Raw genomic sequence first — 26,989 nt, 5'->3', positions numbered from 1 at the left:
ATAATATGGCCTAATTTGATCCTATAGTGTGTTACTCTGCACTTGCTTTTCGATTATTACAAATAATAAAGCAAAATTATCATCTTAAAATAGAAGATATACTGTCTCTCACATCACATAAATTATAAACAAACAGGTAAGTAAGTGGTCTTCAAGAGGATTTTATTTTCTTCTGGCTCTGTATTGACTGTCTCTCATTTGGACTCGGTCTTGACTTGGACTTGAACCTCGACTAGTCCTGGTCTTGGGCTTGTCTTGGACCTCGACAAAGGTGGACTTGACCAACAACCCTGCTGTGTGTCATGGTTAACACTGTCTAATGTCCGATTGATTCTGCAGATACTGTTGTAGTAAGTCTAGCCACAGAAATAGACCACCGGTTGTCGGTAACGCTCACCTCTCTCCTGCTGCTTGCGGTTTTCAATGATGCCCGGCGTGTCGACGAAGGTGACCCTCTCCAGCAGCTTGTGGGGCATCTCGACGCCCACCAGCCGCTCCAGGAAGCCTTGGCCGAACTTCTCCAGAGGCGAGAAGGACCGCGAGCTGTCTGCTGCCATGACGATGCCCTCTATGGACCGAAACTTCTCACCGTGCATTATGACTGTGTACTCGGAGGTGGTGGGCTCAGCACCTGGCGGAGGGATGATTCAACGCACTTTGTGTCAGGAGTTGAAGCGTATGCGTTCGTTGGTTTAATTTTAACCTGATACGTGTTAGTACAAATAAGGTCATACATTAAACTGTTCTTTTATAAAATAATGGTTAATTAACTGGTCATTTTGCCTAAACTAAGCAGGTATTGGCTTAGGTAATGCCAAATTACTAATGAAGCATTCATTGACACGATAACACCTTTTACATTTCCTTAGTTCTAACAACAGAGGTTTAGTTCATGTTTAATGACATAACATTGATTTAGCTTATAATTAATTACGTATTTTTACAGATTGATAAAGATAGAATGAATTCATTCATAATGATCAATAAACCTTTTTTTTTTTCCCTTATATTTTTTTTTTTTCTTATTTTTTGTAGGGTATAAAAAAAAAGCCTAGCTTAAGGCAGTTAACGTTTTCATATATATATTTTTTTTTTTTTTTTTTTTTTTTTTTTTAGAAAGTAGAGTTTTTTTTTAAGGTTACGTGCTAATGTTGGTTAACTTTAGATAGACATATGCTGTGTGACGGACATAACTGCGTCACTTTGCTGACTTTAAGACTCTGCTCTTGTGTGTAACCGTTACACAAAGGTTTAGCATACCATAGATAACATTTTAAAAGTAAAACAAGGAGCTAACACGGCCGACATCATGCACCAGGAGACATGCTTATTGTTTACCTATTTGTGGGGCCTCGCTTTCAGTCAGTTCACCTGCTGATAATGTCTTTAAAGTAGGCTAACTGACTCATGGACATACTGGAAATGTGCAATTGCCACTTATGTTCATAGTAGCCGGCAGCTGTTCATCAAACGTTACATAGTTTCACTTGAAATTACAATAGAGCCTATGGGGGGTCTTGGGTGAATAATAATAAGTGAATAACTTAGGTAATCTTATACGTCTGAATCTTCATTACTCTGTTGTTATAATATGGCAACAGCTGTGTCACAAACAATCAGGTTTAAACAATGTGTGAACCTGTGTAGAGTTCCTGTGAGGTGCCGTGAAGGCCCAGCAGGTAGTTGATCATGGAGGACTTGCCGACACTCCACGGTCCCAGGAACAAAACCATGGGCTTAGAGGTGATCTCACCATCTGCAGAGTTTGTGACAAAGACATGCGTTGAAGAAGAAGAAAAGGTTTGAGAGATAAAGAATGAACATAGGAAATTCGCTTTAGGAAAAAAAAAAGAAAAAAGGTGCAGTATCATAAAGCTTTTTTTTTTCTTTCAGGTTGCCATGTTGAGCTACAATAATACCTTGGATGATATTGTTGACTACAAAGTTCCTAATTAAACTACAGTTTATCTCAGGACTGGCTAGAATACTATTTTGTGATCCTCCCTGATTTTGTCTTGTGTCATCTCTCCACTAGTACACAGGAAATAACCAAATCAAACAGGCAGACTGAAATGAAAAGTTCCTGAACGTAATCATGCTCCCTTGATACTGCTGTACATGTCTTTCCATTCTACACCACAAGGGGTCTCAGAGTCACATGCCACAGTTTGAAGACTTCATCCTGCTCCTTAGCATAAATAATGCTTAGTTACTCCTTGCCCTCAAGTGCAATGGAACAAAGTTGTAGGGAGTCTGGCCCACACAACGTTCCATTTAATTTTCATCAGACAGAGTCCTTATTGTGCTTCACTGTGAGCTGCCTGGTTTGAATAATGTCAGTTCCTGGCTCTATTTCTTTTTAATTATGACTTGTTTTGTGCTTCACTGTTTCTGTGCAACTCCAGTTTATTAAACTATGTGTTAATGTGCTGTGTTAGAGGAGCTGTGAGGGGACTTGTTTTGGTGGATCATCTGTTGGACAGTAATGTTGGCTACGTTACATTTTAACTGTTGGAAAATGAAAAGTGTGAATAAACAAGTATCAGCTTACTTATTTACCATTATGTAGAAGGATACTATCTTCATATTTTACAGGGCTCGTTTTCTTTGACTTGGTGCCAGAGACATCAAAATGTCTCAGGGAAGGATTCAAAGTTCAAAAAGTGGTTGCTTATGTGGGCCTGTAAAGCCTTTTGAGACATTGTTCGCCCCTATAAAAAACAAACTACTGTTAATGCTATGCTGTTTTTAAATCTAGGTGTAATCTCCAACAGGAAGCTGAGTTACCTGTGACTTCATGCTGCCTGAGCTCGTTGTACTTGTAGGCTTGTTCCATTGGCTTGATGGCAGTGTGGTAGATGTTCAACAGCTTCTTCATAGCAGCTAAAGAGAGAGCGAGAGAAAGAAGGATGAAATAATTGGGCTGTTTGTTTGTTTATTAAGATCTCCATTAACTTCTGTCTGTCTTAAACAGAAGCTACTCGTCCTGGGGTCTCTATTATTTCATAGGAATATTAAATAAGATGGAATAAATATACACACATAACATTCATACTCACAACGTAACAAAAAAATAAACACAATACATCAGACAACATTCAACACAAGCCAAAAACCAGTCTAGTACATACAGTTGCCCACATAATCATTTATGTCTTCAATAGGCTAGTTCATAATAGAAAGACAGTACCTGATTATGAATCATCCAGGTCATAAAAAAGAGAAAAAAGAAAATGGAGCGACAGCTCAAAGTTCATTTCAAATCTTCAAGATCATTCAATAAATCTATAGTATTCTATACCACTTCTTGTGTACATAAATACAATTTTAACTTTTTATGAAAACATATTTTATCACTTTCTAAAATCTAAAAACTCAGTTATAAATTCTGTGCCACCATTGCTCGATAATTCACGGTCCTCTGTATAAACTAGTTCTAAAGGGAGACAACAGAAAACGACTCTCTGATGACTGTCGAGTACAGTATTGATGTCTATCTAAAATATATATATATATTTCTGGATTTTTGGCTAAAGCAATGTTTTTAATAAACTTACTGAGGAATAATGTAACCTACTTGTCACACTTAACCAGGCCAAACTATTATTCATTGAACTTTCTCTAATGTAATGGTGAGAAGACATTTTGGACAAGAGTATTATTGAGGCTCTTGCTAAAATTACTGATTACAACAGTTCCTTTGGCAGTGCATGATGAATGCCCTCGTAAAGTTTATTGAAATTGAGCTGAGGTGATTAGAAGACTGGCTCTGCTGCAGCACTTTGGCCTCTCTGAAACGAGCCAATCTGGTTTAGGAGAACAGAGAGGCTTTTATGTCCGAGGACAGAGTTACACATTTGCACTGATTAATCACCTGCCTCAAGATGTGTCTGCACGCTCACACGCATACACACACATGCATACAGTACACTCGCTCACACATAACAGCCCCAGGACCTAGACATCATGAAGCAATTTTCAGAATAGTTTCTGCCGAAAATCCCCCAAAAAATTCTTTTCAAACTTCCTTTCATTCACAAACACATCTGTTTTTCTTTTTCATTGACAAAGTCGCTGTAAACATTGTTCGTTTCAATGCTGAACTTTAAGCATTTCCACACAGCAAAAGTCTGAAAGACATTGGAAACTGTGGGCAGCACAGCAATGTTATCATTGAACATCCTATTTTTGATCAGTAAGATGTGGGTATGTGTGTATGTATGAGTGTGTGGGTGTATAATGTGTCATAGTTGGACTGAGGTGCTCTGGGTCCTTTCAGACAAAATCTGAACCACATATTGTCTTACGTCAATAATTCTAAGATGTCTTTGTTCCTCACCTGAGAACTCTGCTGAGGGTTCAGTAGTGGCCAATCGCAGCGTGTCCTCAATGTGGGCGCGGTCCCTCAGTTTGGGGCCTGCTGCCTCATCTTTCTTATGTTCTGATTGGAGGATCAGACTGTTAAGGTCAGAAGCCCTAACATGCATTTACCTGTGACTGCAGGACAGTAGCAATGCTTAATCTAACAAAGATGGCCTGGAACACAAGTTAGTAGTTTTCTATGGCACACACAGGTAATGACAATGTATCTGTGAAATGAATCACGTGCTCTTATCCAGTTAGTAAAAACTCAGCTGACATGGTTACAAAATAAATGTGCTCGGCCCAGGTGAATGGTTTCCTGATCTGTGAGTGACCAGACCATCTGGGCCGAGTACAGGCCCAACTGTTATATCACGCTGTTGTCCATCTAACTGTCTATTCCTTTCCTCTGCTATTTTGGTTTGTTTATTTCTGTACCAGAGGTTGTTGCTAATTCCCCTTTAGCTACACACAGTGTCATATTCAGGGTGCTCTGCATGCCAGGGAGAGAAGGATAGAGACCTTTGCTGTCATTTCATGGCCCATCTCAGTCAAATGTCCAGTTAAACACAAATCGTAATTTGCTACCACTTTATAATAAGGCATACTTTATATATAGCTATATACATGGTTATGTTGGAACAACGTAAAGGTCAGTAATGAGCCATTTTAGGTTAACAGGTTGTAAAGAATCCCTTTGGCTGGTGTTAATCCTCCTCTGAATAAGTTAATAATAAATTAATTATGTTCGGGATGCCCCACAGCTCATTTCCAAAACTTAAGATCATCAGAGGGGTCCTCAATGTGAAATAAGATGCTAGCTTAAAGGACAACGCAAGTTATGCTAGGATGAGGATGAACCTCAGCCGCAAAGGTTTGCACATTATTTTATTGCTCTATGAAACATGTATGACCATTAATTAATTAATTAATTAATAAAGTTATTATTATTAACCATTAATAAAGCCAGTAATTACAACTTAGAAACCCATAAGAAAGTATGCCTTATTGGAGAGCAGTTACAAATCCTTAAACAACAGATATGTTCATGTAAAGTTTCCACATTCTTCTAGAATTCATGATTTATTTTAAAAGTAGATGTTTTCCTGTCTCTAGTTGTCTAAGATTTTTGTTCTCTCTTTCTGTGCTCCTCTGTTTCTCTCCTTCATGTACAAAGACGTATTATCCTTGCTTTTTTTTTTTTTAAATAAAAAAATTGTATTCACATTGTATTACATGTGTCTTACTTGCCTCCTTAGGATTAAGATTGCTAATTTCTTGCTTTTTTATCCCATCTCTTTTTGTTGCATAAATAATTGTGTCTCTGTGTACACGATTTCTTGATATGTATATTCTTCGTTCACGGGTTAATAACTAATTCATAACAGAACAGTTTCAAATAGATTTTGTTTTGTCATCTCTAACTCAAACTCTGAGGATAGAGTGACAAAATATAAAAGAATATGGATGTGGATATCTGAAGCATTTTTAACAACCCCATCAAAAAAGATAAAACACATCACACTGAACAACCTCAAATGACACTCAAGTGTAATAAGTAATACGTGTTGAAGTGAAATCAGAGTAAGAGATGGGAAGCCATCTTTTTTTTTATAGCAGGTGTCAACACCCAGATGTCAGATAATGGCGTGCTTCCTTAATTACAGAAGCGCCGACTGGATGGAGACCGACATACTGTAACAGGATCCCTGCTGCTCTACTTATTGCTGCTCGGACTGTCTGACAGAAGGAACGCAAGACGTTAGCCTCTGGTGTCAGTGAAAAGATTGAAGTTACCTTCTGCTAAAGCTTTATCTTGTGAGATGACAAGAGATTAACTTAAATTCTACAAAAAAGTTGAATTTATGACACATAAACCCAGATGATGTTGACTTTGTGTACCTTTGGTTTGAGACTGCGCAGGCTCCTCTGCAGTCACCTCCTCCACTGTCACCTCCTCGACATCAACAGGTGCCTCCTCCACCACAGGAGCCTCCTCAACAACATCCACCGATGCCTCCTCCACTGGTTCCCCTTCCACAGCCACATCCTCTACAGAATCTGGTGTGACCTCCTGTACAACAGGCTCTGCCTCCACTTCTGGTTCTGGTTCGGGCTCTGGAATTGCCTCCGGCTCTGAAATGACTTCAGGCTCTGCAACCACTTCGATCTCAGCTTCTGGTTCTGGCTCTGTAGTCCCCTCTGGTTCTGATTCAGGCTCTGTAGTCACCTCTGGTTCTGGCTCTGTAGTCACCTCTGGTTCTGGTTCAGGCTCTGTAGTCACCTCTGGTTCTGGCTCTGTAGTCCCCTCTGGTTCTGGTTCTGGCTCTGTAGTCCTCTCTGGTTCTGGTTCAGGCTCTGTAGTCACCTCTGGTTCTGGCTCTGTCACCTCTGGTTCTGGTTCTGGCTCTGTAGTCACCTCTGGTTCTGGTTCAGGCTCTGCAATCACCTCTGGTTCTGGTTCATCCTCAGATTCCGCCATAACTTCTGGTTCTGTTTCCTCGGGTTCAGAGTCTGTTTGAGGAAGGTCAACGGGTTCTTCTTCTGGTTCAGATTCAGCCACTGCAACCTCTTCCTCAGCTGCGTCCTCGGCAGCTTCCTCCTCTACAGCCTCAGGTATGAACGTTTCCACACTTTCCTCCTCAGCGGCTGCCTCTGTATCCTCCTGTGTGTCTTCACCTTCTGGTTCCTCAACTGCTTCTTCTTCTTCTTCTTCTTCTTCAGCAGCATCAGCACCAGCAGCTCCTTCCTCTTCTGCAACTTCTTCCTGAGGTTCACTCACTTCCTCTTCCTTGTGGGGTAAATCCTCCTCTGCTTCTCCCTCACCTTCCTCGATTTTCTCTTCCTCAACCTCAGCTACCTCCTCTTCCTCTTCAGGAGATGATGCCCCCTCAGCTACTTCCTCCTCCTCCACTCTTTGATCCAGAGCCTCCTCCTCAGGTGACGCCTCCTCTTCTTCTACCTCTTCCTGGGAAGCTGCCTCCTCCTGCGCTTCCTCTCCATCACTTGTTACCTCCTCAGTGGAAGCAACCTCCTCCACAGGGGCCGCCTCCGCCTCCTCCTCTTCATGCTCTGAGGTTAAAGCCGGCTCTTCTACAGCTGATGGGGGTTTGCAGGGCTGGCACATGGCCCTCTCCGGGGCCGGGGTGTCGTTGGAGGAGCTCTGGCTGGCGTGCTCCTCTGTTGTGTCACATCCACAGGAGAAGAAGTCTCCCTCTGGCTGCTGGAGCTGCAGACGCACCAGAGGCTCCTCATCGTGGATGGAGGATCCTGCCAGGAGATCCAAGAGGAGGAAATATGTGATTAGACAAGATAACTCTCTGTGCTTTTGTCTCTTTCCAAAAACATTTTGAATGTATGGGAGTATTTGATCCGCACCAAGACAAATAAGATCTTGGGTGTAAAAATGTAAAAAAAAAAAAAAACATCACTTTTCAGAACACAGATCATCATTAGCTCTTCAAAGGAAAATGTTCAGAAATAAACTGACCAATCAGACTGTACAGTGCCAACAAGCTAGATCTCTGCAGACCAGTCACCTTTGTCTGTTATGTCAGTGCTTGACCAGTGCTCAGTCACTGTGCAAGAACAGAGCAGATCAAATGTTCAGCACCTCCCAGATTTAGGACTCACATTTCAGCTCCTTGAATGGTGACACTAAAGAGTGGACTATTTGAAGCAGACGTAAAGTGGACAGTTGTGTTGAGAATCTAAATGAACACAGCTGAGTGGACAGGTTGGCTTGGAATAGAATAATGTATACATGTATAACAGCTGTCATGTTTTAATCTAGTTCATACATAGGAATCACCATGAAAAAGGTCATCAAAAAGGAGCCATTTCTATACCGCATAAACAGGTCACATTGCTGCTTTTTTTACTGACACCCAAAACACTGGTCAATCAATGAATTTGGGCTTAATGCAAGCTTAGTCCCCACTTTATTCTCTATGTAAAATATTTCAATGTTTCAAAACTTGAATGTATGTCCGTTTAGAATTTTTTCAAGCTGTAACAACACACACAACTAAACTCAAACAAATAAAATATAACAATGCTACTAGCAATAAATCTAATATACTATATATACAGTGTGCATGTTATAATGTCTAGACATAAAGTTTTTTTAAAAGCAAAGCCAAAGATGGGTTCCTTCTTTCTGTCAGGTCAACAAAATACAGAACAAGACATTGACAAGCTGCTCGCACACAGTCCAAATCACATGCAGGTGAACAGACATCACCATCCCTCAGCATCATAGATTATAGTTACTATGGCTTCAAAACAATCACGGCTAAAACAGGGGACTCCCTCTCTATTACACGCCGCATGCATACAGTACAGGCCAAAAGTTTGGACACACCTTCTCATTCAATGTGTTTCCTTTTTATTTTCATGACTATTTACATTGTAGATTCTCACTGAAGGCATCAAAACTATGAATGAACACATATGGAATTATGTACTTAAAAAAAAGTGTGAAATAACTGAAAACATGTCTTATATTTTAGATTCTTCAAAGTAGCCACCCTTTGCTTTTTTTATTAATAAGGGAAAGAATTCCACTAATTAACCCTGACAAAGCACACCTGTGAAGTGAAAACCATTTCAGGTGACTACCTCATGAAGCTCATTGAGAGAACACCAAGGGTTTTACAGAGTTATCAAAAAAAGCAAAGGGTGGCTACTTTGAGGAATCTAAAATATAAGACATTTTTTCAGTTATTTCACACTTTTTTGTTAAGTACATAATTCCATATGTGTTCATTCATAGTTTTGATGCCTTCAGTGAGAATCTACAATGTAAATAGTCATGAAAATAAAGGAAACACATTGAATGAGAAGGTGTGTCCAAACTTTTGGCCTGTACTGTACATGTAGGCTACATTAGATACTCTTCACAACCACTGTGTACATAGTGACCTCTAATTCTAACTGCCAGCCAGTCCCAAGATCGAGGATAATGTAGTGGTACACAGTGTGATATAAGGCAGCTAAATGTACGTCTACAGTTCATGTTACAGTGTGTGTCAGTGTGTGGGATGAAGACTAATAGCTGTAGGCAGCTGTCACGGGTTTTACACGTTCATAAGGCTTCTGGATCAATGCCCATCGTGATCTAATGCTAAGGAAGATCATAACACATGATAGCTTTAGATACTCTTACACAGTAAAACATGCAATAACTGATTTTTTTTTAGTTGTGATCAAATCATTGACATTTTATCAAACTTGTTAGCAAACAAAAGTTGATTATTTGCACATCCAGCAGTTACAGAGCAACAGTATCATTTATTCCGAGTGTTTCAGGTCACCTGATGAATGTAATAAATCCAATATTCTGTCTGATTCACCAGCTCTTGGGGGAAACATCTGGCTCTTAAGCTGCAAAATGCTCCACTATGTTCCCCAGCTAGTTGCTAACTGTGTCTGTCTGTGGTTTGGTGCTAGACCGGTAGTGTACAGTGGGTTTTTAGAGCTTTTTCACCAAAAAAGACGCTCTGACTAATTAGTCAGGTTGAAAATGGGTGGAGCTATAGCCTACTGGATAATTAGTGATGACACATTTTGTCTTGTTGTACCAAAGAAAAGCACTGGCAAAATTAATATAACAAAAAGTGGCTCGTTTCCATTCATGAGTTCCAGTTCCAGGGTCCGGGTATTATGCATGCTGCTTCACTGACAAGGTGAACTGCATAAATGGAACAGAGACATCTTTAGTGTCATTAGTTGCACTAATATTAATATTATACAAATTTTAATACTAATATAGCATTAATATTAATTCAGTCTTTGTTAGACTAGTATCATGACAACTTTGATTTTAGGGGATGCTACACCACAATCTGAAACTATAAATGAGCTAATAATATGCTTACATGACATGTCAAGGTGCATTACCAATGGTTTTGTCCATGGACTTTGCACGAACAGTAGTATGGCTATCAGCCGCATTCTGTTTTAAAAGTGGATGTGAAAGTACTAGTGTAAATCCTTGAAGCTGAGCCCACCAAACCATGATCGTCTGCCTCTGAGTCAGGATACATTAGGCTAGATGGAAGGCTTAATGCTCATCTAGCTATCCTATAATTATGCTAGCAGGACTCCATGTATTCTCCTTGTCACGAGATCCTCCATGGCGGCTCTTTTTTGCTCTATTTTTAAGGCCAAATCACACATCAAACTATTTTGTTCTCATGATGTCGCTTGTCACTTCTTGTATGTTGAAGCTTTGTTAGCTTATCACCTCCTGAGGGGATTGTCAGCGTTAGTGACCAGAGAACATCAAGTTTATATTCCCAAAAGCATGCATGCTGCATGAAAATTGTGAAGATGACCCAGTCAAACCCTACAAGTGAAACCAATGTTTCCAATGCTGAAAGTTCATGTCCTGAAAAATGAAATCATCCAATAGATAGAGAATATAATTCAGCACACGAAACAGCTCCACAGACATTTGGGGTGAAAAGGTCTACTGATCATAAGAGGCAGTCATATATTCATATTCATGTACTCCCTCACTGCTGCTGGCAAAGGTCGCGATGTGAGCCTGTTTGGCCTTTGCTGTTTGAATGCTGTCCAAAGACATAGTGCTACAGCATAGTCTGCATTATACCATGACCAGCAGCCAAGATCCTGAAGTGTGTTGGTGAAGATGGGCTGCCAACGTTAAGTGACATTAGGTCAGTCCCAAATGGCCATTTACTGGTTACATTTAATAAAGTAAGTATGCTAAAGGTTCTGTGATTTAGTTCTCTGACTTTGATCCATTAGTTGCCTGGTTTATGTAGGAAAGAAATCTTTGTGCACATTGATGTGATGATTTAGGATAAGAGCATACAACATTAAATGTATAACAACTGATAAACACTGTAAAGTAACCGTGAGGCCTTTGCAATCTTACGAGCTGCATTTAGTCTGCTGGTTTTCTCTGCACTGCATGCCTTAAGACAATTGTGACGATATAGTGGAGAGATAATGTTCTGCTGTGGTAGTGATGGCAAAATTGAATTAAAGTTAACATAGTTAGAAAGTGTGGGTGAGGAAATGTGAGACAGAATACAAGTGAAAATAAAAGTGGGATGTTTTAGACGTTTGTTCAGACATTCACGTCCCTGTCAGGTTGAATTGTAATAACTTTGGTTATGCCTTAACGTTTCCTTTGGTTTATGACCAAACACTTGGTGAACATGGCAAACATAAAACCTGGTAAACATCAGCATGTTAGCATTGTCTTTGTTAGCATATTAGCATGCTGACGTTTGCATCACAGAGCCGCTAGCTAAAGATTATTTTCCCATGGCCCTGCATAGTAATCAAACTGTGGTCCTGTCACTCAGGTACATCTGATGGGATGGCTGCAGTTACATATTCCTGGATGTGCATTCACTGAGGCATCAGGCTACTGTGAGCTACAACAGAGCAAGCACTGAGTAAGGCAGAGGTGGGCAAATACGCACAGACTCATAGAAAAGACATTTTCTTCTTTTTAAAACAACACATTATTTATTTTTGGCCACTTGGGGGCAGCGGAACAAGTCATAAACATTATATTGACATACTCATCACCTTATGAAGTTGAAATGGCAAATGTTCACAGTTGCTCATTTTTGCATCCAGCAGACATACAGCAACATAAGCATTGATTTTGGAGTTTTGTTATTTTCCACCCGATGAATGTTAGTATAATTTTGACTCTTCTTTTTGCTCTGTTTTGATCTCCACCAAATGAAAACCAAAGATGTACTGTAGCTCTACTAAATTCACCAGCTAGTCTCCAACTTTGTCTGTCTGTCTGTTGTTTAACACTGGGCAGGTAGCGTAAAATTCCTTTTATGTTGCTGCTGAAAACACCCGCATGGTACACCTGTCAAACCAAAACAATGAGCTAAAAGACGCTAAAGAGCATGGTCGAGGTGAAGGGAATCTGCAGAGTCTAGTGATAATATTCTGTGGATTAATCGCTATGAATGTGCTCTCTCACATTCACTCATTTAATCTATTGCTAATAACAATTTCAATAAGTGTTGCTTTAAAATGAATATAATATACATCCTGTGCAATTATTTATGTGCAACTAACTTGGTCCTGAACATTGTGGGAGTATCATAGTCAGAGTGGGTGCCTCTCTGGAGGTTCCTCACCCTGCTGTTGCTGCACTGAGGTCTAGGCAGAGCACAGTGTCACAGGGAGTGGAGCCGGACAGGTGTCTGGGTGCTGCCTGATGGTACATCTCTGAGACAGAAATAGTCCCACAACGAGTCAGAGGGTGAAAAGGAGGAGGGATAATTCCACTTCTATTTTCAGGGAGTATGGCGCTCTTCTCCTCCCTGTGATTGTCATGAGGCTGGCCTGCAACTCTGCTGCACTATTGCTCACATTCCCTGCAACAGAGTGCGGCTGTGCATGACTCAGTATCTCTTTAAAGAGCAACAACTGATAAGAATGCACCCTGCTCGCTGTGTAACTCGAGCATAGCCTTGCTGAATGATACGTTAATATGCTCAAACACATCAGGGCCTAAAGCAGGAATGCACAGGAACACAAACACACAGCCAGCATTGGTTTTGCATTTCTGTCTCTTTTAAAAAAAATCAGCATCCACCTATGTGGATATATACCGTATTGATTAAGGCTACACACTCTTTCTCTCTCTCTTGCTAATAAACATGTAACCTCCACCTATTTATCTCTTCATCGTGTTTGCTATTTTTGTCAAATCTCACACTTTGAGACATGCCCACACACTTACACAAATCTAAATGCATTGTGTGGAGGGGGGTTGCCACTTGAGCTCTGTCACTACTTCAATTTATTTCCATTTCCTTTTACATTTTGAATAGTACTTGATTATCCAGTTATGTAACTTTAAACAGTCTAACTCAGGGGTCTTCAACGTTTTTTAAGCCAAGGACCCCTTAACTGAAAGAGAGACAGATCAGGGACCCCCTACTATATTGTATAAAATGAAGTTGCATATTAATCTGGTCCTACAATAACTTTTAGGGCAGCCTAAAGCATTTATAGATACCTTTGTTGCCTAGAATACTAAGCTATTCAAATAGCCTAATAATTGTTGGCATGATTTTATAAATCATGTTTTAATGTTAACCCTTAAATGTGAAACAAATGTCAGTCAATCCTTTGGGATGATCTGTGGATGGCTACCTTAGTGACTACATTACCCATTGGCTAGTAAGCCTACAATCAGTGAGGATTTATATTTGCTAATAATATGTTGGAATCATATTAAGACTTTTTAATTGTTTAACAAACTTTCAAAAGTTGAAGATCCCTGGTCTAACTGTTGGGCTACTGAACTCTGGTCCTACATGGCGTTTGCTGTGCTCTCTCATGCCTGTTTTAGCTGGGACATCCCCTGGACATGGACCCTGGAATGACAGATTAGCAGCTCTGCAGTCGGAGCAGAGCGGGAGTGATGGATGTGCCATCAAATGCAGGACTGACTTTTTGCTGTAGACATGAAGTGTAGTTTGAACTCATGTATGATTTTATGATCGCTTATAATTTCAAGCATGTGCAGCTCAGTAATAGCTCTTTGTGTGCATATGCACATGATATAGATGTGTGTGCATTCCTGAGAGTCTTAGAGATGTGTATCAATGTGGTGACCACAGTATCTAGTGACTTTGTCTGAGTGACGCCTGACACCTGACTATGGCAACTTGCAGGGGCCAAAATGAACCAGTGGAAGGACAGACAAGGGTATTCTCCGCCTCAGTTTTAATAACTATACTAGCATGACAAGTTATTTTCCTTAAACATTTGCAAACAAGCAGAGCAACAGTTGGGATGTATACAGCTATATAGTTCAATTAGGTATCATAGCTGTAATTTCCAATTTTCTCAATTTAAAAATTATTTTTTTTATCTGTTGTGGAATGAAAGGTAAGCCTGTAAAACATCAAACGACTGTAAAGTGCCAAAATCTTGACTTGAGCACTGACTGAGTTGCACACATGAATGCAACTGCTGTGAGAAGAGAGGCAAGCCGAAATAGATCCAGTGGGAAAACTAATAATTTCTGCCAGCTTTTGCTTTTGCTGCAGCAGAGAGCGTCTCTTTGTAGTGAGTCCAAGTCACTCTGTCAGTGGCGTCACTGTGTTCCTCTCCAGGGCACAGAGAATAAGCAGCAGCAGACTGACAGGACAGTTTCCGTCAGCTGGTGTAACTTAAAAACTCAACCACAAAGCTTCACACTGCACCATGATAACATACATACAGTACACTCTTCCTGCCCAATCAGCTGAGGTTACGTAAATTGTGGTATGTATAGACGTTGGTCAACATTTGAAACAGATTCCAACCCAACTCTCAGGTCAACTGGCAGGGAGCAAAATGATCAATCCATACGTACAGAATGGAACTTGTTTAGTTGCATATTTATACCTAAACTCAATAAAAAAATAAAAAAAAGATAGATCTTCAATAATGACCTCTAAAATCATTGTCCACAGCCAACTCTCAGCAAGACATACACAGCTCTGATACGTTCGATGACACAGACCGACCAAACATATGTAGATATCCAACTGCAGTGGACCAGCATTTCCATTTAACATACCACACCTTAATAAAAAAACTCCCATAAATGCACCCCACAACACTAAAACCCTGAAATATTAATAAATATAGTATAAACCCAAACCCTCCACCATACCTGCAGCAGACAGGGTTAGCAGAGACAGCAAGCAGCACATAGACAGCAGAGACTTCATTTTGGCTGCGAGGGGCCTTCCCCTCTTCTCCTCCGGCTATATATACTGCTCTGGCTGAAGGTTAGAGGGCATGCCAGTGGAGGTGGTGCTCAGAAACTGCAACCATATCAGCCATTGTGTGTCAGAGCAGATGCATGGCCCTATCAGGAATGTTGAGAGCAGAGAGAAGCAGGAAAAAAAAAAACTGGCTTGTATTTTTATCACTAATTGTGTATTGTTGTTTTTAATGAGCTTATACTGTACATGCAGTTTTAAATGTCCAATTATCAATACTATCCAGTATAGTGTATTCATTGCTTTCTACACCAACGTTCAATGACAAAAAAGGTATTTTTCTTTCAAATATGCACATTTCTCAGTTGTAGATCTCTTGTAACTGTATTTATCCTAAAATGATGAAGGAGGCCTGTGTGCCATCTGTGTTTAATGTGAACTCAAGGTTCGTCTTCTCTCTGCTGCTCCCCAGTCTCTTAATGTCGCCTCCTGGTGGACAAAATGGGTAATTTCATGCAAAATTCAAGTAATGCAGAGGAAGCAGAGGGGTGTAATAAAAAAAGTACAAATTTTTATTTATTTTTTTCATCTTTACAAAGGCCTGTTTACCCAAGTTTTTATAAACAAAATATAACAGCTTCTCATCGACCTGGACTGATGGGGAAACAAAATAAAAATAAAAAAAAAAAATCACAAAAATATAAAAAAAATGCTTGTCACCAAAAATGGAAAGCTGGACAAGAAAGACAGATGAAAAGACAGAAAAGCAGAACACAATAAAAAAAAGCTGTTGACTCGTGTCACAGCAGAGTTTACAAAAAATAAATGGCAAAAAAGAAAGAAAGAAAAAAAGTCTTCCTCATCATTGATTCAGGCAGTACAGAACAGCAAGTGCTTCATATCAAATATCTAAAATTCCACCAAAAGACAGCAGTGCTGCATTAACAACGTACAATAACATTGGCGGGTAGGCATTTAGCTGACCAATCACAAACCTCAGCGTAAACTCAGCCTGTGGCTTACCATTTATCAGCAAAACACCGAACCCTTGAAAAAAAGTTTCACAAAGAAAACATGAGAATGTCCCACCACGTTTGGCATGAGAAATACTAGCTACTCTAACCAGATATACAACCGATGTCAGTGAGTGAAGTGTCCAAACAGCTCACACATGACGGATTCACACTCAACGCATCAGTCACGTGTTCATGAAAAAAAAAAAAAAAAAGGAAACCTGCAACAAAAACCAAAGCCTGCTTTAGACAAGAGAAAACAGCAATTAGTATCATGCATTCAATTGGCAACAGAACATTTAAGAGATCAAAAGACAGATACAAATCCAAATAAAAAGGAATGTTTACAGCATCGAGTCAGCATATCAAATCGAGTGTGACAGGAGGGAGGCTCCAAGCAGGGATTTCCAGTCAAATTCCAGAGAAACATAAGCAACTTAACATGAGGTGGACAGACTTGAGGAATTCGGGAGAGATCTGCATTTCCGTTCAGTGTTTTTCATTAGCTTTTGCACCATTTGTGGCATCTGATGCACTGAAAACATACATTGGACTATACTACGGTACAGTATGTGCTTAGTTTTCCAACTAAAGCTGCTGATCTTTGGGAGTTCGCCTCCTTGAATTTCTTTTCCAAAGTGATGCTTTTTTAGGATCGAGTTTTGTTTTTTGCCTCCATTTATGGGTGATCACATATCACAATGAGATAACATTTGTAAGCAGACACAACTCCTCCCTGCTCCCCTACTCTCTAAGCAATTCCAAGATGCGGAAATGACGCAGACACCTAATAAATGTGATCAAGTGTCAAGTTACGTGACGGGTTTGGGGCCTCGGCTCGCTGCTGGTCAGCACAGCACCAGGTTGACAAAACAGCACCTTGCAAGCAGATACTACATTCTTTGATACAAGCATGTTTAAGTTTCATACATATACTGTAGGTGTAATGTACACAACTATCAACGGTGCATAGATAACTTCACCTCATGTATTAATGACACCAACAAATGGACTGAAATATGGAATTGCATAAATGCCGAAAAACTAGTGCATAGTCACTGAAATCAACAAAACAAGACCAGAAGATAGACTGGAAGTCCTTGGAGAAAAAACCGGAAGCCTTCATGTAAACAGTGCATGTGAACCGTGACAATTTGTTTCAGATTTTCTCATCAACCAAACTTCGTCACATTTGCATATGCAAGGTAATAAAGTTTGATTCAGTCAAATAGTCTGAGATTGATTGAGAATTAATAATCAGCCACTAAAAATGCTGTTTGTTTCTTGATAATGAACCAACATTTGGTTCTTTTCTTTTTTTTAAGTCAGAGGTGCAACAATCACCACCAGTAGAGACGAAATGAGGGCTGACTTGGGTTGGCTTCAAATTTCAATCAGACTTTCAGAATTCATCTCAAGGCCTCCAGTTCTCAGCGAAAAACCTGACAAACCTCCAATTTTAAGTTGTTAATATCAATATAACAAAATGTTCACCTTCGACATTCAGTAACCCTGACAGAAAGAAAATGTTAACAAAAACATGAAAAATATTAAAACCAAAAGACAATCAATGTATATTGTTCAACAGCTTATTTTTTTTTTTAAGGGCTTATTTAGATATCAGAAACGCAACCTTCTTTCAAGTAAATCAGACATAATTTTATTTAACATCTATACTCAAATTAATTTAGCAATTAAGTTTGAATTTGTCCCTAATTTTTTATTAATTTAGAAATGCTTTCAGTTGTAGTTTAAGTTGGGTTTCGTGGTGACTGGCGCCAGAATATCACTGAGCTAACCAGGAAACAAAGAAAAAACTAACTAATTAAGACTGGGGAAGGAAGAACAACTCCATATCCCCTTTCAGAATTAAGAGCTGCTTGCTTATTGTGTCGTTACATTCAACTCTCCACTGTACTGGCTCTCTTGATTTGTAGCACAAATAATACTGTCAGCAAGCCAGTGACAACAGTTAGGTGTGATACTGTGACTGTATGCAGCACACGTAACACACATGGACGGACTGATGCTGATAGCGTTTTACACGAGGAGACCCTCAAGTTTTCAAGTAGCCACAGACCGGCTCTGACATTGAAAACAGCCTCTAGAAATCCCACCAGGCCTCCCCTGCACGCTGACCATCCTAGGTTTTTAATCTTCAGAGATTTTACAGTACAAGACTGACACAGAGCTTAACCACTGGATTTAGGAGTTTGGATAATGCCAAAGAAAGATTTTTTTTTTTTTTTTTTTTTGAAGTAGTCGCGCTCCTGGAGGGAATCTTACAGTGAGTAGGTATTTTAAGTGTTTGTGTGTGTGTTTGTGAGTTCATGGGGAGGGGATCAGTTCATTGAGCAGTCTTCGGCCTCCGTGTCGGTGTCTGTGTCCGAGCAGGCGGTATCCATGGCGACGTGGGCGGGGCTGACGATGACTGCTCGTCTCTGCTCCTCCTCTGCGCTTGCTCTCCTCTCCTGTGCACGTTCAATGTGCTGGATGGCCTAAAGGCAGAGGGTAAAAAAAAATAAAAAATAAAATAAAAAGTCTGAAGGCTGCAGAAAAAACTCAGTCCACTGACAGACAATTCTAAGTGTTAAAACAAATAGTTTGACTATGAAATGATAACTTAAGACTAAGATTACTTAGACCTGGCTCAATAACAATTCTTTACACAAAGGGAAACCAACTCCTACCTGCACAATAGTGTCCAGGTTCTGTCTGGACGTGGACACAGTGCTCGTGTGGACAGATGGGCTCATGGTCACCACGGTGACGTGATGGTGGGGGTGCTGGGTTAGTGTTGGGGCTGGAACGATGACCGTGGGGTGGTGGGTTGGGGCAGGGGGAGTGGGAGGAGCCAGTACCTGCAGGGCAGACAAAATAGAAACTTAAATATTACTACATCTGAGACCGTTTTTAGAGATTTAAAAAAGGGCCAAAAGAGTACCTCACAAACCGCAGCGTCTTAAGGTCAGGAAATTGCAACACAGGTGCCTCGTACATTTTTTAAGCATGGGTGCGTGTCACTGACCTGTGGACTGTGTGGTTGTCTGTCAGCCGCGTGGATCTGCTGCAGCCGTAACAGCGTCTGGCTCTGGATGAGCGCCTGCTCCTCCTCCACCTGCTGAGTGATTACCTTCAGACGCTCTGGCTGCAGCTGGGTGTCCAGAGATCTCACCTGCACATAAACACACAGTCCACGGGTTCATTACATGAACAACTATTACAGCATCAATGTAAGGGCAACTCAAAACATATCCCAAGGCATATCCAATGAATGCTAATGTGTATAATTCACATTAAACAATAAAACTAACACACTGATACAATTGAACATGATTTTTTTGGGGGCTTTTATTGCCTTTATTTATAGGAAAGATGAAGTCAGGAAAGTGAGGAGAGAGGGGAACCGAACCCGCAGCCACTGTGACAAGGACTGAGCCTCTGTACACGGGGCGCACGCTCAACCAGGTGAGCTACCCAGGCCCAATTAGTAAATAACATTAATGTATGGTAAAAGTAGTAAATGGACTGTATTTATATAGGGCTTTTCTAGTCTTAACGACTAGAAAAAAAGCACTTTTACATAGTATAATAACCATTCACACACTGTGTGAATGTTGAACCTCAGATAAACATTCACACACATATACCGTACTCGGGGTCGCCCAAAGACACTTTAACATGGGACTGCAGGTCCAGGGATCGAACCACCAACCTTCCGATTAACAGGCGACTGCTCTACCACTGAGCCACAGCAATCTCTAGTATAGTCAAGGTGTTATTTGTTTGGTTGAGTTTTTTTTGTTACATGTTTTGCTGTTCAATTGTACTCTATTGTGCAGTATTGTGTTAACAAAAATACTGAATTACTGCCCAGCTCAACTTTCACCACATCTCCCCACTGTTTACATTTCTCTTTCACTACCTGTTTAAGTGTCCGTTTGTCTTCACCAACTGTTCAATTTCCTTTGTCTTAACCTGCTGTTCCGGTAGATCCAGGAAGTGAGCTTATCAGGAATTGGCTGGTGTATTTGTAGATGTGTCAACACCAACCATCTCACCTTGTTGAGGACTCCGATACGGATAAGAAGTTGAAATGGCTGGTAAAAATAATAATAATATAATTGGTCTGGTTGACCATTTCATAGGAGACGTGGAGAACTTTTCTTATCCACATTGTCTTTGTAAATGAACGCCCTGTCAACTACTTTCATTTTGATTTTGAGTTAAACGTATTGCTCTAAAGCTTTATGCTTGCAATATTGGTGAAGTTTTCAAACATTAAAACATTAATGTGAACATTAGCACTTGCAGAATTCATTTCAGTCGTGGTAGATCCCTTTATGTACATCTGACATTTAGTTCAGCTAGCGCAGACACAGAAACAGCATAGAATACATGGTGTTAAATGCCTGAGAATCAAACAATTACTGTTAGAACCAAAATCAAATTACTCCTGCACTACTGAAATGAAAACTTTTGAAGAGAAATTACAACAGATTAAAGATAAGATAAAAGGATGTGATTCATGAAGAACCTCTGCAGCTGGGATCCCCTACTTTTGTCTCACCTGTTCCTCCAGCTGCATACGAGCCGAGCGTTCCTTGTCCAGTTGCTGTCGCAGCTCTAACATCTCCCTCCTCACCTCCTCGACCTTCTCCTCCTCTAACGTGTCTGGAGACCCAATCCCTTCATCCTTCTCCTCTGCTCGCCTCCTTTTGGGTGATGAGCCGCTAAACTCCTGGAGTGACACACAGACCATGTGAGGTTATATGTAATATAGACATTACATTAAATATAACATATTTAAAACTTAGTATGTGAATGGGGGTTCTCCAAATCCAAGGCGTCAGTCTGCACAGAATCTGATTATTTTCCACTCAATTAAAAAAACGACACATGCTACTTGTGCTGAGCTGAACAAAGCTTGGCAAGAAAACAACATGCCAGGTGAATCAACAACATGGTCAACTAATGAAACAGGTTGGTAAACACCCATTTTCCACATGGCTGCATACAGATTGAGAAAGTACTGTACTCTCTTTGCCAACACCCACAAGCTGTCCTAATGTGTAATTAAAGTTTGGCTGAATAATTCTTGCATAGGTTGCAATCATCACACAGATATATTTATGTGCTTCTGCTAGACGAGTGTTTTCCCTAGGCTGACTGCTTTAGCCTAGTGGAGGGGTGTGTTACCACCACACTTTAAAGTTTAAAAAAAATATTTATTTACTTTTCGAAATCCACATGAACCACTCTTCACATCGGCATCAATTGGATCAACCACACAGCACTCATTTAAAAAGAAAATGTCACTTTTAAAGCTGGTTCGACTGATACTCCCGTTATTTCCATACAAGCAATGTAGCATTTATTTTAAAACAAGGTCTGGCGCAATGCTCAAGCCACATAAAACGCTACATTACAACACTTTCAGCAAACTTCAGTGAGAACAACGAGAGCAAAACAGCATCACTGATCTGTTTTAACTGAATATTACCTGGTCCAGCTCAGCGGAGCTATACTACTGAGCCTGTTTGTAATCTGTAGGCTACCGATAGGCTATATCCTTGACGTTCCACAAGCCGCTGGATTTCACTCATTTAGGCCGGATATCCGTTGCCTTGGCATTTTAAACTGCAGTCGATATATGAGGACTATGGTTAACCTCTTCTCAGATCTCTGCAGGGTAAATCCAGACAGATAGCTAGACTATCTGTCTATGCTGAGTTTCTGTTGCAAGACTAAAACAACTTCAAAACAAGTTCCTTCCGAGCCCATTTTGCAGCAGCACCGTGGCTTTTCTCCGGTGCGTGGAGTAGCCAGACTCTCCGCCAGTGCGCTTTGGAGGAGGGTTTGGCAAAGCAAGACTAGGCTACCGACAATGTTATCTTCACTTCATTGGTTTAACTGACTTTAGCCGTTTAAATAACACACTCGACTGTCCTGTAATTACAGACGTGAACTAACCACAGACAGTTGCCTCGTTCATGAACTCACAGCAGAGCGTTGTTACAGTTAATGGAGGTGTGCCACTACAGAATAAATATATGGGAAACAACTGATATTTGCCGTTATTTTTGGCATTAACATTTTTTTTCTGGTCTGGTGGGGGTTCCTGTTGGATAGCGGCAGCCTGCAAGGCCTGTACGATTATAGGAGAAACACTGTAGCCCTTAAGAAGTCAATCTCAACAAGAAGCCTCGTCACAGCATCTAACACACTACCTGGTCACGTTTGATCATCAGCTGACAGAGATGCAACATCACACCTCCCACCTGCCCCACATGTTAACGTTACCCTACATAACATGCCACACACTGGCAAGGTCTAGTGAAGCACAGCCTGCAGAGGACAGAGCTACAGACTTTCCTCTGGAAAAGGTCTATGTATCTCAAAACAACTGCTTGCGACAGAGCCATCACAACACATGTCTATTTTTGCAATCCATGTAATAGAATACATTTATCAGACAACATCAGTGTTATGAAGTTTCAAGTCTTTGCGGGATACGGTTATACTGTACTTAAAGGAGGAGAAACCTATGACAGCCTGAAAGATAGGAAACCATACAGCTTGATATAGTGGACTGTTAGTGGTAATGTAAGGTATACAAGACCTGTATAAAGGAAGTTAGACACAATTATGATAAAAAAAACAACAACAATGGCACAGGATGTTACCTGGATGAAACGTTTGAGCTGGTTGTTCTGTGCCAGAAGCTGTGTCTTTTCCTGCTCCAAGGCAAAGATGTAGTCCGATGTCTGCTGCAAGATGGCCGCCTGGCAGGGATGGACCAAAAAAAGTGAGTATGAGAACAGTGCGTGGACAAATCATAAATTAACATTCTTACAAAACTGTTGTACACCGGGATGCTAGAAATGGTATTTTCTGCCATAAAATTAAGAAATGGGTCCCGATCCATTAAAGCTTTATAATACTGTGTCATGATAATGTAATGATCTCTGCTGTCACAAAGAGCCAGGGTGTGAATGTTTTCTGCACCTTGCTGAGTTTCTCTCCATCGGTGTGGGGGAGGAGTGTTTTCAGGGACTGGAAACCTGCGTTGATGCTCTGCATGCGCCGGCGTTCATTGCTGTTGGCAATCTCACGGCGGATTCGTCTCTCCTGGTCCTGGGCCGTCTCCGGACTGAGGGGGATGTTGGCCAGGCTGAGGGAGCAAGGTCAGAGGAGAGAGAAAGTCATTATTCTGTCCACAAGGGCTTCGTGTCCAATGAGAAGGCTTTAGCTCCTCACAAACGCACATTTGATCTTTCTTCTTATTCGTGTTTTGGGTAAAAGGATAGAAGTTTCCCCTTTCTAATTATTTTAACAAGCGGTTATCACAAGCAATGCAACTAAAAGAAAAGGCAAACAACACACACCTCTGGTTAAATAAATAAATGGCAACAATACAATTAACAATGAGCTGATCTCTGACACAGACTCCTTAAACATTTAACCCGGAACCTTTACCATCAGGCTTCACTACATTCCTCAGTCTAGCTGCCTGGAGATCTTTGGGTTTGGCTGAACTCAGTGCCCCCTGGCTCACATACCACCCCACGAGGTTGGATGTCATGTTGGTAATACCTTCTGTCATATTTACTCAAGGGGAGAAATACATGAACCATAAAGCCTCAAGATAACCAGGTGGCAAGAAGACCACAAACCTAAAGAGCCCGACAGAGGACACAGCGCCCATGGCTCTAAATAGTCACTTTCTACAAAAGATTTGTGTGTGGTTGTGCAACTATACTCTAATGTTCAGAGCTCATTTTAGTTTGATTTGATTTTAAACTGTGCGTTTATAAGCCAGTACTGTCAACTTAACTAAAAGGCTGCGAACATTATGTTCATCCCTCAAAAGTTATTGTACACATGCTTAATGTGAGATGTTCAAGAGGGCTTTAAAAAAATATACTGAGAGAATGTAGCGTCCTGGTGCTGTGTAATGTACAAACCATGTGTGTGAAGTGTGGGGAAACAATTAAGAATAAAAGTAGTCTTGTAAATGTCAATCATCAAGTAAGAAAATTAGATATGTGCTTGTTACAATATTATCTAACTTAATGCATATATAGGCCTAATATATTCATAATACACATTTATATATAATCATGTACATTTAAAATTATAGGCACAAATATTTACAATTGTCTGTTGACACAAATATCAGATCTTTGACCAAAAACAGCACAGAAAACAACTACATCTATCCCAAAGTTGAAACGTGTCAGGGTTTTTACAGGGTACCCTCAGGATTCTTCAAGTTAAATATAAGACTTTTTAATACCACCTAGGATTAAATTTAATGCCAACTTCACAGCCATACAATGGAAAATCAGTGTGGATTTTAGGCCTCAGAAAAGAATGATTTACCAGGTAATGTCACCTGAATTTAAAATTTAGTTCACAATAGATTTGAAAAGGCGTGTTTGTACTCTAGTAAAATAAGATAATAAAGTATTTGTTGCAGGAATCGCTCTTATGCTATGAAACTTAATTAATAAATAGGATGATAAAAAATAAAACATGTGCATGAAAGAAAAGCGCTCTGCAGCAATTCCGAGCGGTGCGCGACACCAAGTGCAGCGCTTCCTCTGTCTCAACCGCTCCCCCTGTAGAAAAAACAACGGCACAGCCAGCGCAGAGTGGTTCACCGCGGATCATGCGTAGGCGGCTTTACCTGTACACGGGACGGCAGAGAGACGTCGCCTCTGTAACATGCTCTGCTATCCGTTCAGTTAAACAGGGATAGCAATGCCAATAAAGCGGTTGCAACTATGGTTACTTTTCAAAACGCCACGCAGGCAACGCTCGCTGCAACATAATATAATGAGCCGCTCTGAGACACGCTGAATGTGCTCTAGTAAAAACAGAAAGACAACCATATAAAACTAAATGTAGAGAAGTTCATGGGAGCTACTGGCAGCCACATATGCAAAAAACGGCAAGTATGAAAACACCCTAACGTTAGGTGATTCGCACATGCTCCTAAATACATTTTACAGTTCGCACACATCTATTTTAGTGAAACGGCCGCAGTGTAGAGCCCTGACTTTGTGAATGAAATTTAAGACTTGTAAGGCCTTATTTTTAGAATACTGAATTTAAGACTTTTTTAAGACCCCGTGGGAACCCTGTTTTAAAAAGGCCCATATTGTTAAAAAAAAGTGAGATTTCCATGTCTTTTTTTAATTTTTATTATCATTAAGCAGGCCGATGTGCCTTTAAATGAGCTGCCAGGACCACTGTACGGCTGGGATATCACAACTGTTCTAAATTAAAGTACTGCTACTGAGCGCAGATGTGGAAGACCCGGAAAAACTGACCAATCAGAGCACATTGGACTTGTTTGTGAGAGGGCTTAAAGAGACAGGCGCTTAAACAGAGCGTTTTAGACAAGAGGGTGAATGCAGGTATATATATAGACAGACAGCATAAGAAAAAGAATGTGTTTTTGAACATTAAAGCATGTTAACGTGTTCTAGTTGAAACCCATTATACAAGTATGAACCTGAAAATTAGCACAGTATGGGTCCTTTAAAGATAACAGATGAAATCAGCTGTTGTCAATAGCTGCGGACCTCCAACATGGCCGCCGGAGGGCGCGTCGGGCAGTCTGGACGGTAGCAGCAGTGAAATGTGACTCCGCCAGCCAGGAGCAGCTGCAGCAGGCCCCCTGGCATCACAGAGAACAATGCTTTCTACCGTTAGCACTAGCTAAGCTAACAGTTGCTCATTGGTCTGCAGATAAAGGATGCAGATGAATAGCCGCCGTTCCACTTATAAGACGACATGTTTCGGTTAAGCAAGCTAGTACACATGAGTAAAACGAGTCCGTACACACAAAACACTGTTAGAAACGAGTGCGTTGCGATAGCTAGCTAACCAACTAACCAAGCTAGGCTAATTTTAGCACACGACACAACCAATGGCTGCTGCACGGAGCATTATTTAACTACGCACATAGCCGAACCCCGAAATGACGTAGTCGTATTAAATATACATACAAATAAATGATAAAAACAAAGTCATTCGGTGATTAGGGGGTGTAAGAAACTATGTCGTATAAAAAAAGGGGATTTGGTGTATAGCAGCGAAGCGGCGGGGAACACGTTAACTACCACGTGGTTGGTGTTCAACTGGAAGCAAATGTATCGATTTTATGTCGCTTATTTACATATTTCTGACCCGAATGACTGCAAACATCCCCTTTAGGCTATTACATGTAATAATGTCAGCCAATGTTAGAACACCAGTTAAAATATCTTCTATTTCCTCACCGCCAGCGGCAGCAGCTGGCCAACAAGCTGCTAATTTCTACAACCATGCTCCTGCTGCCAAGATATCGCAGCGAAGCTAACACCTAGCATGCTAACTAAAGTCAGGCTGCATCACACACATGCACACTACAGCGACACGAGGGATGAATTGCGCAGGCAGTTTCATATCAACAAAGAAATAGCTAGCTACACACCTGCAGAGACCTCCAATAACATCCTTCTCCGTCTTCTTGAAATGCTGTAAGGACGGTAGCTTCTCTGTCGGCATCATGAAATATTCCATGCTTTCAAAACCACCTTCTGTAGTCCGTGTTTTCTGTTTTTTTTCTTCTTCCTCCACTGCTGTCCCTGTTAAAATATACTGATGTACGTTTTTAGCACAGAGCTCTCGATGTACTCCTCAATGGCGCATATCTAAAATACCGCTTCAAAATCTGGCAATCTGAAAATAGACTTAGAAAAATAAAAGTAAGTTCAAGCTGTGTTGCTTCCCACAGCTGATGGGGTTCCCTCCAATGTGTGTGTGTGGCTTTTTGCCTCCGCCTACTACGTGTGTGTGTGTGTGTGTGTGTGTGTCTGCTGCCTCCGC

General features: G+C 40.7%; 2 protein-coding genes across 2 annotated transcripts in view; both read right to left on the bottom strand.

The window, feature by feature from the left end:
- Window positions 1–17,611, bottom strand: part of LOC120556750 (proteoglycan 4-like) — a 21,550-nt gene extending 3,939 nt beyond the window's left edge. The window contains exons 1-7 of the mRNA XM_039796503.1: window positions 17,603–17,611; window positions 15,044–15,137; window positions 6,265–7,632; window positions 4,340–4,441; window positions 2,788–2,883; window positions 1,640–1,756; window positions 398–631 (exon numbers count right to left, since the gene is read on the bottom strand). Coding sequence (XP_039652437.1) covers window positions 398–631; window positions 1,640–1,756; window positions 2,788–2,883; window positions 4,340–4,441; window positions 6,265–7,632; window positions 15,044–15,137; window positions 17,603–17,611 — 2,020 coding nt within the window. The remainder of the gene's footprint in view (window positions 1–397; window positions 632–1,639; window positions 1,757–2,787; window positions 2,884–4,339; window positions 4,442–6,264; window positions 7,633–15,043; window positions 15,138–17,602) is intronic.
- Window positions 15,645–26,989, bottom strand: LOC120564708 (transcription factor AP-4-like). The gene is made up of 7 exons (XM_039809901.1): window positions 26,595–26,989; window positions 23,117–23,282; window positions 22,795–22,893; window positions 20,679–20,849; window positions 19,137–19,283; window positions 18,799–18,969; window positions 15,645–18,606 (listed from the first exon to the last, which is right to left on the bottom strand). Exons 1-7 carry the CDS (start codon window positions 26,681–26,683, stop codon window positions 18,451–18,453), a joined length of 999 nt encoding a protein of 332 aa, XP_039665835.1. The 5' UTR covers window positions 26,684–26,989; the 3' UTR covers window positions 15,645–18,450.

Source organism: Perca fluviatilis, chromosome 1, assembly GCF_010015445.1.
Source record: "Perca fluviatilis chromosome 1, GENO_Pfluv_1.0, whole genome shotgun sequence".
Lineage (NCBI taxonomy): Eukaryota > Metazoa > Chordata > Actinopteri > Perciformes > Percidae > Perca > Perca fluviatilis.
Note: the sequence above shows the minus strand (reverse complement) of the source record. Positions and strands in the feature narration are given on the sequence as shown.

Coding starts and splice junctions, on each gene's coding strand:
- LOC120564708 (XM_039809901.1), bottom strand. CDS start 26,683: ATGGAATATTTCATGATGCCGACAGAGAAGCTACCGTCCTTACAGCAT. Junction 20,850..22,794: donor AGCTCAAACGTTTCATCCAG/GTAACATCCTGT, acceptor GTGTCACTCCAG/GAGTTTAGCGGCTCATCACC. Junction 18,970..19,136: donor GACAACCACACAGTCCACAG/GTCAGTGACACG, acceptor TCTGCCCTGCAG/GTACTGGCTCCTCCCACTCC.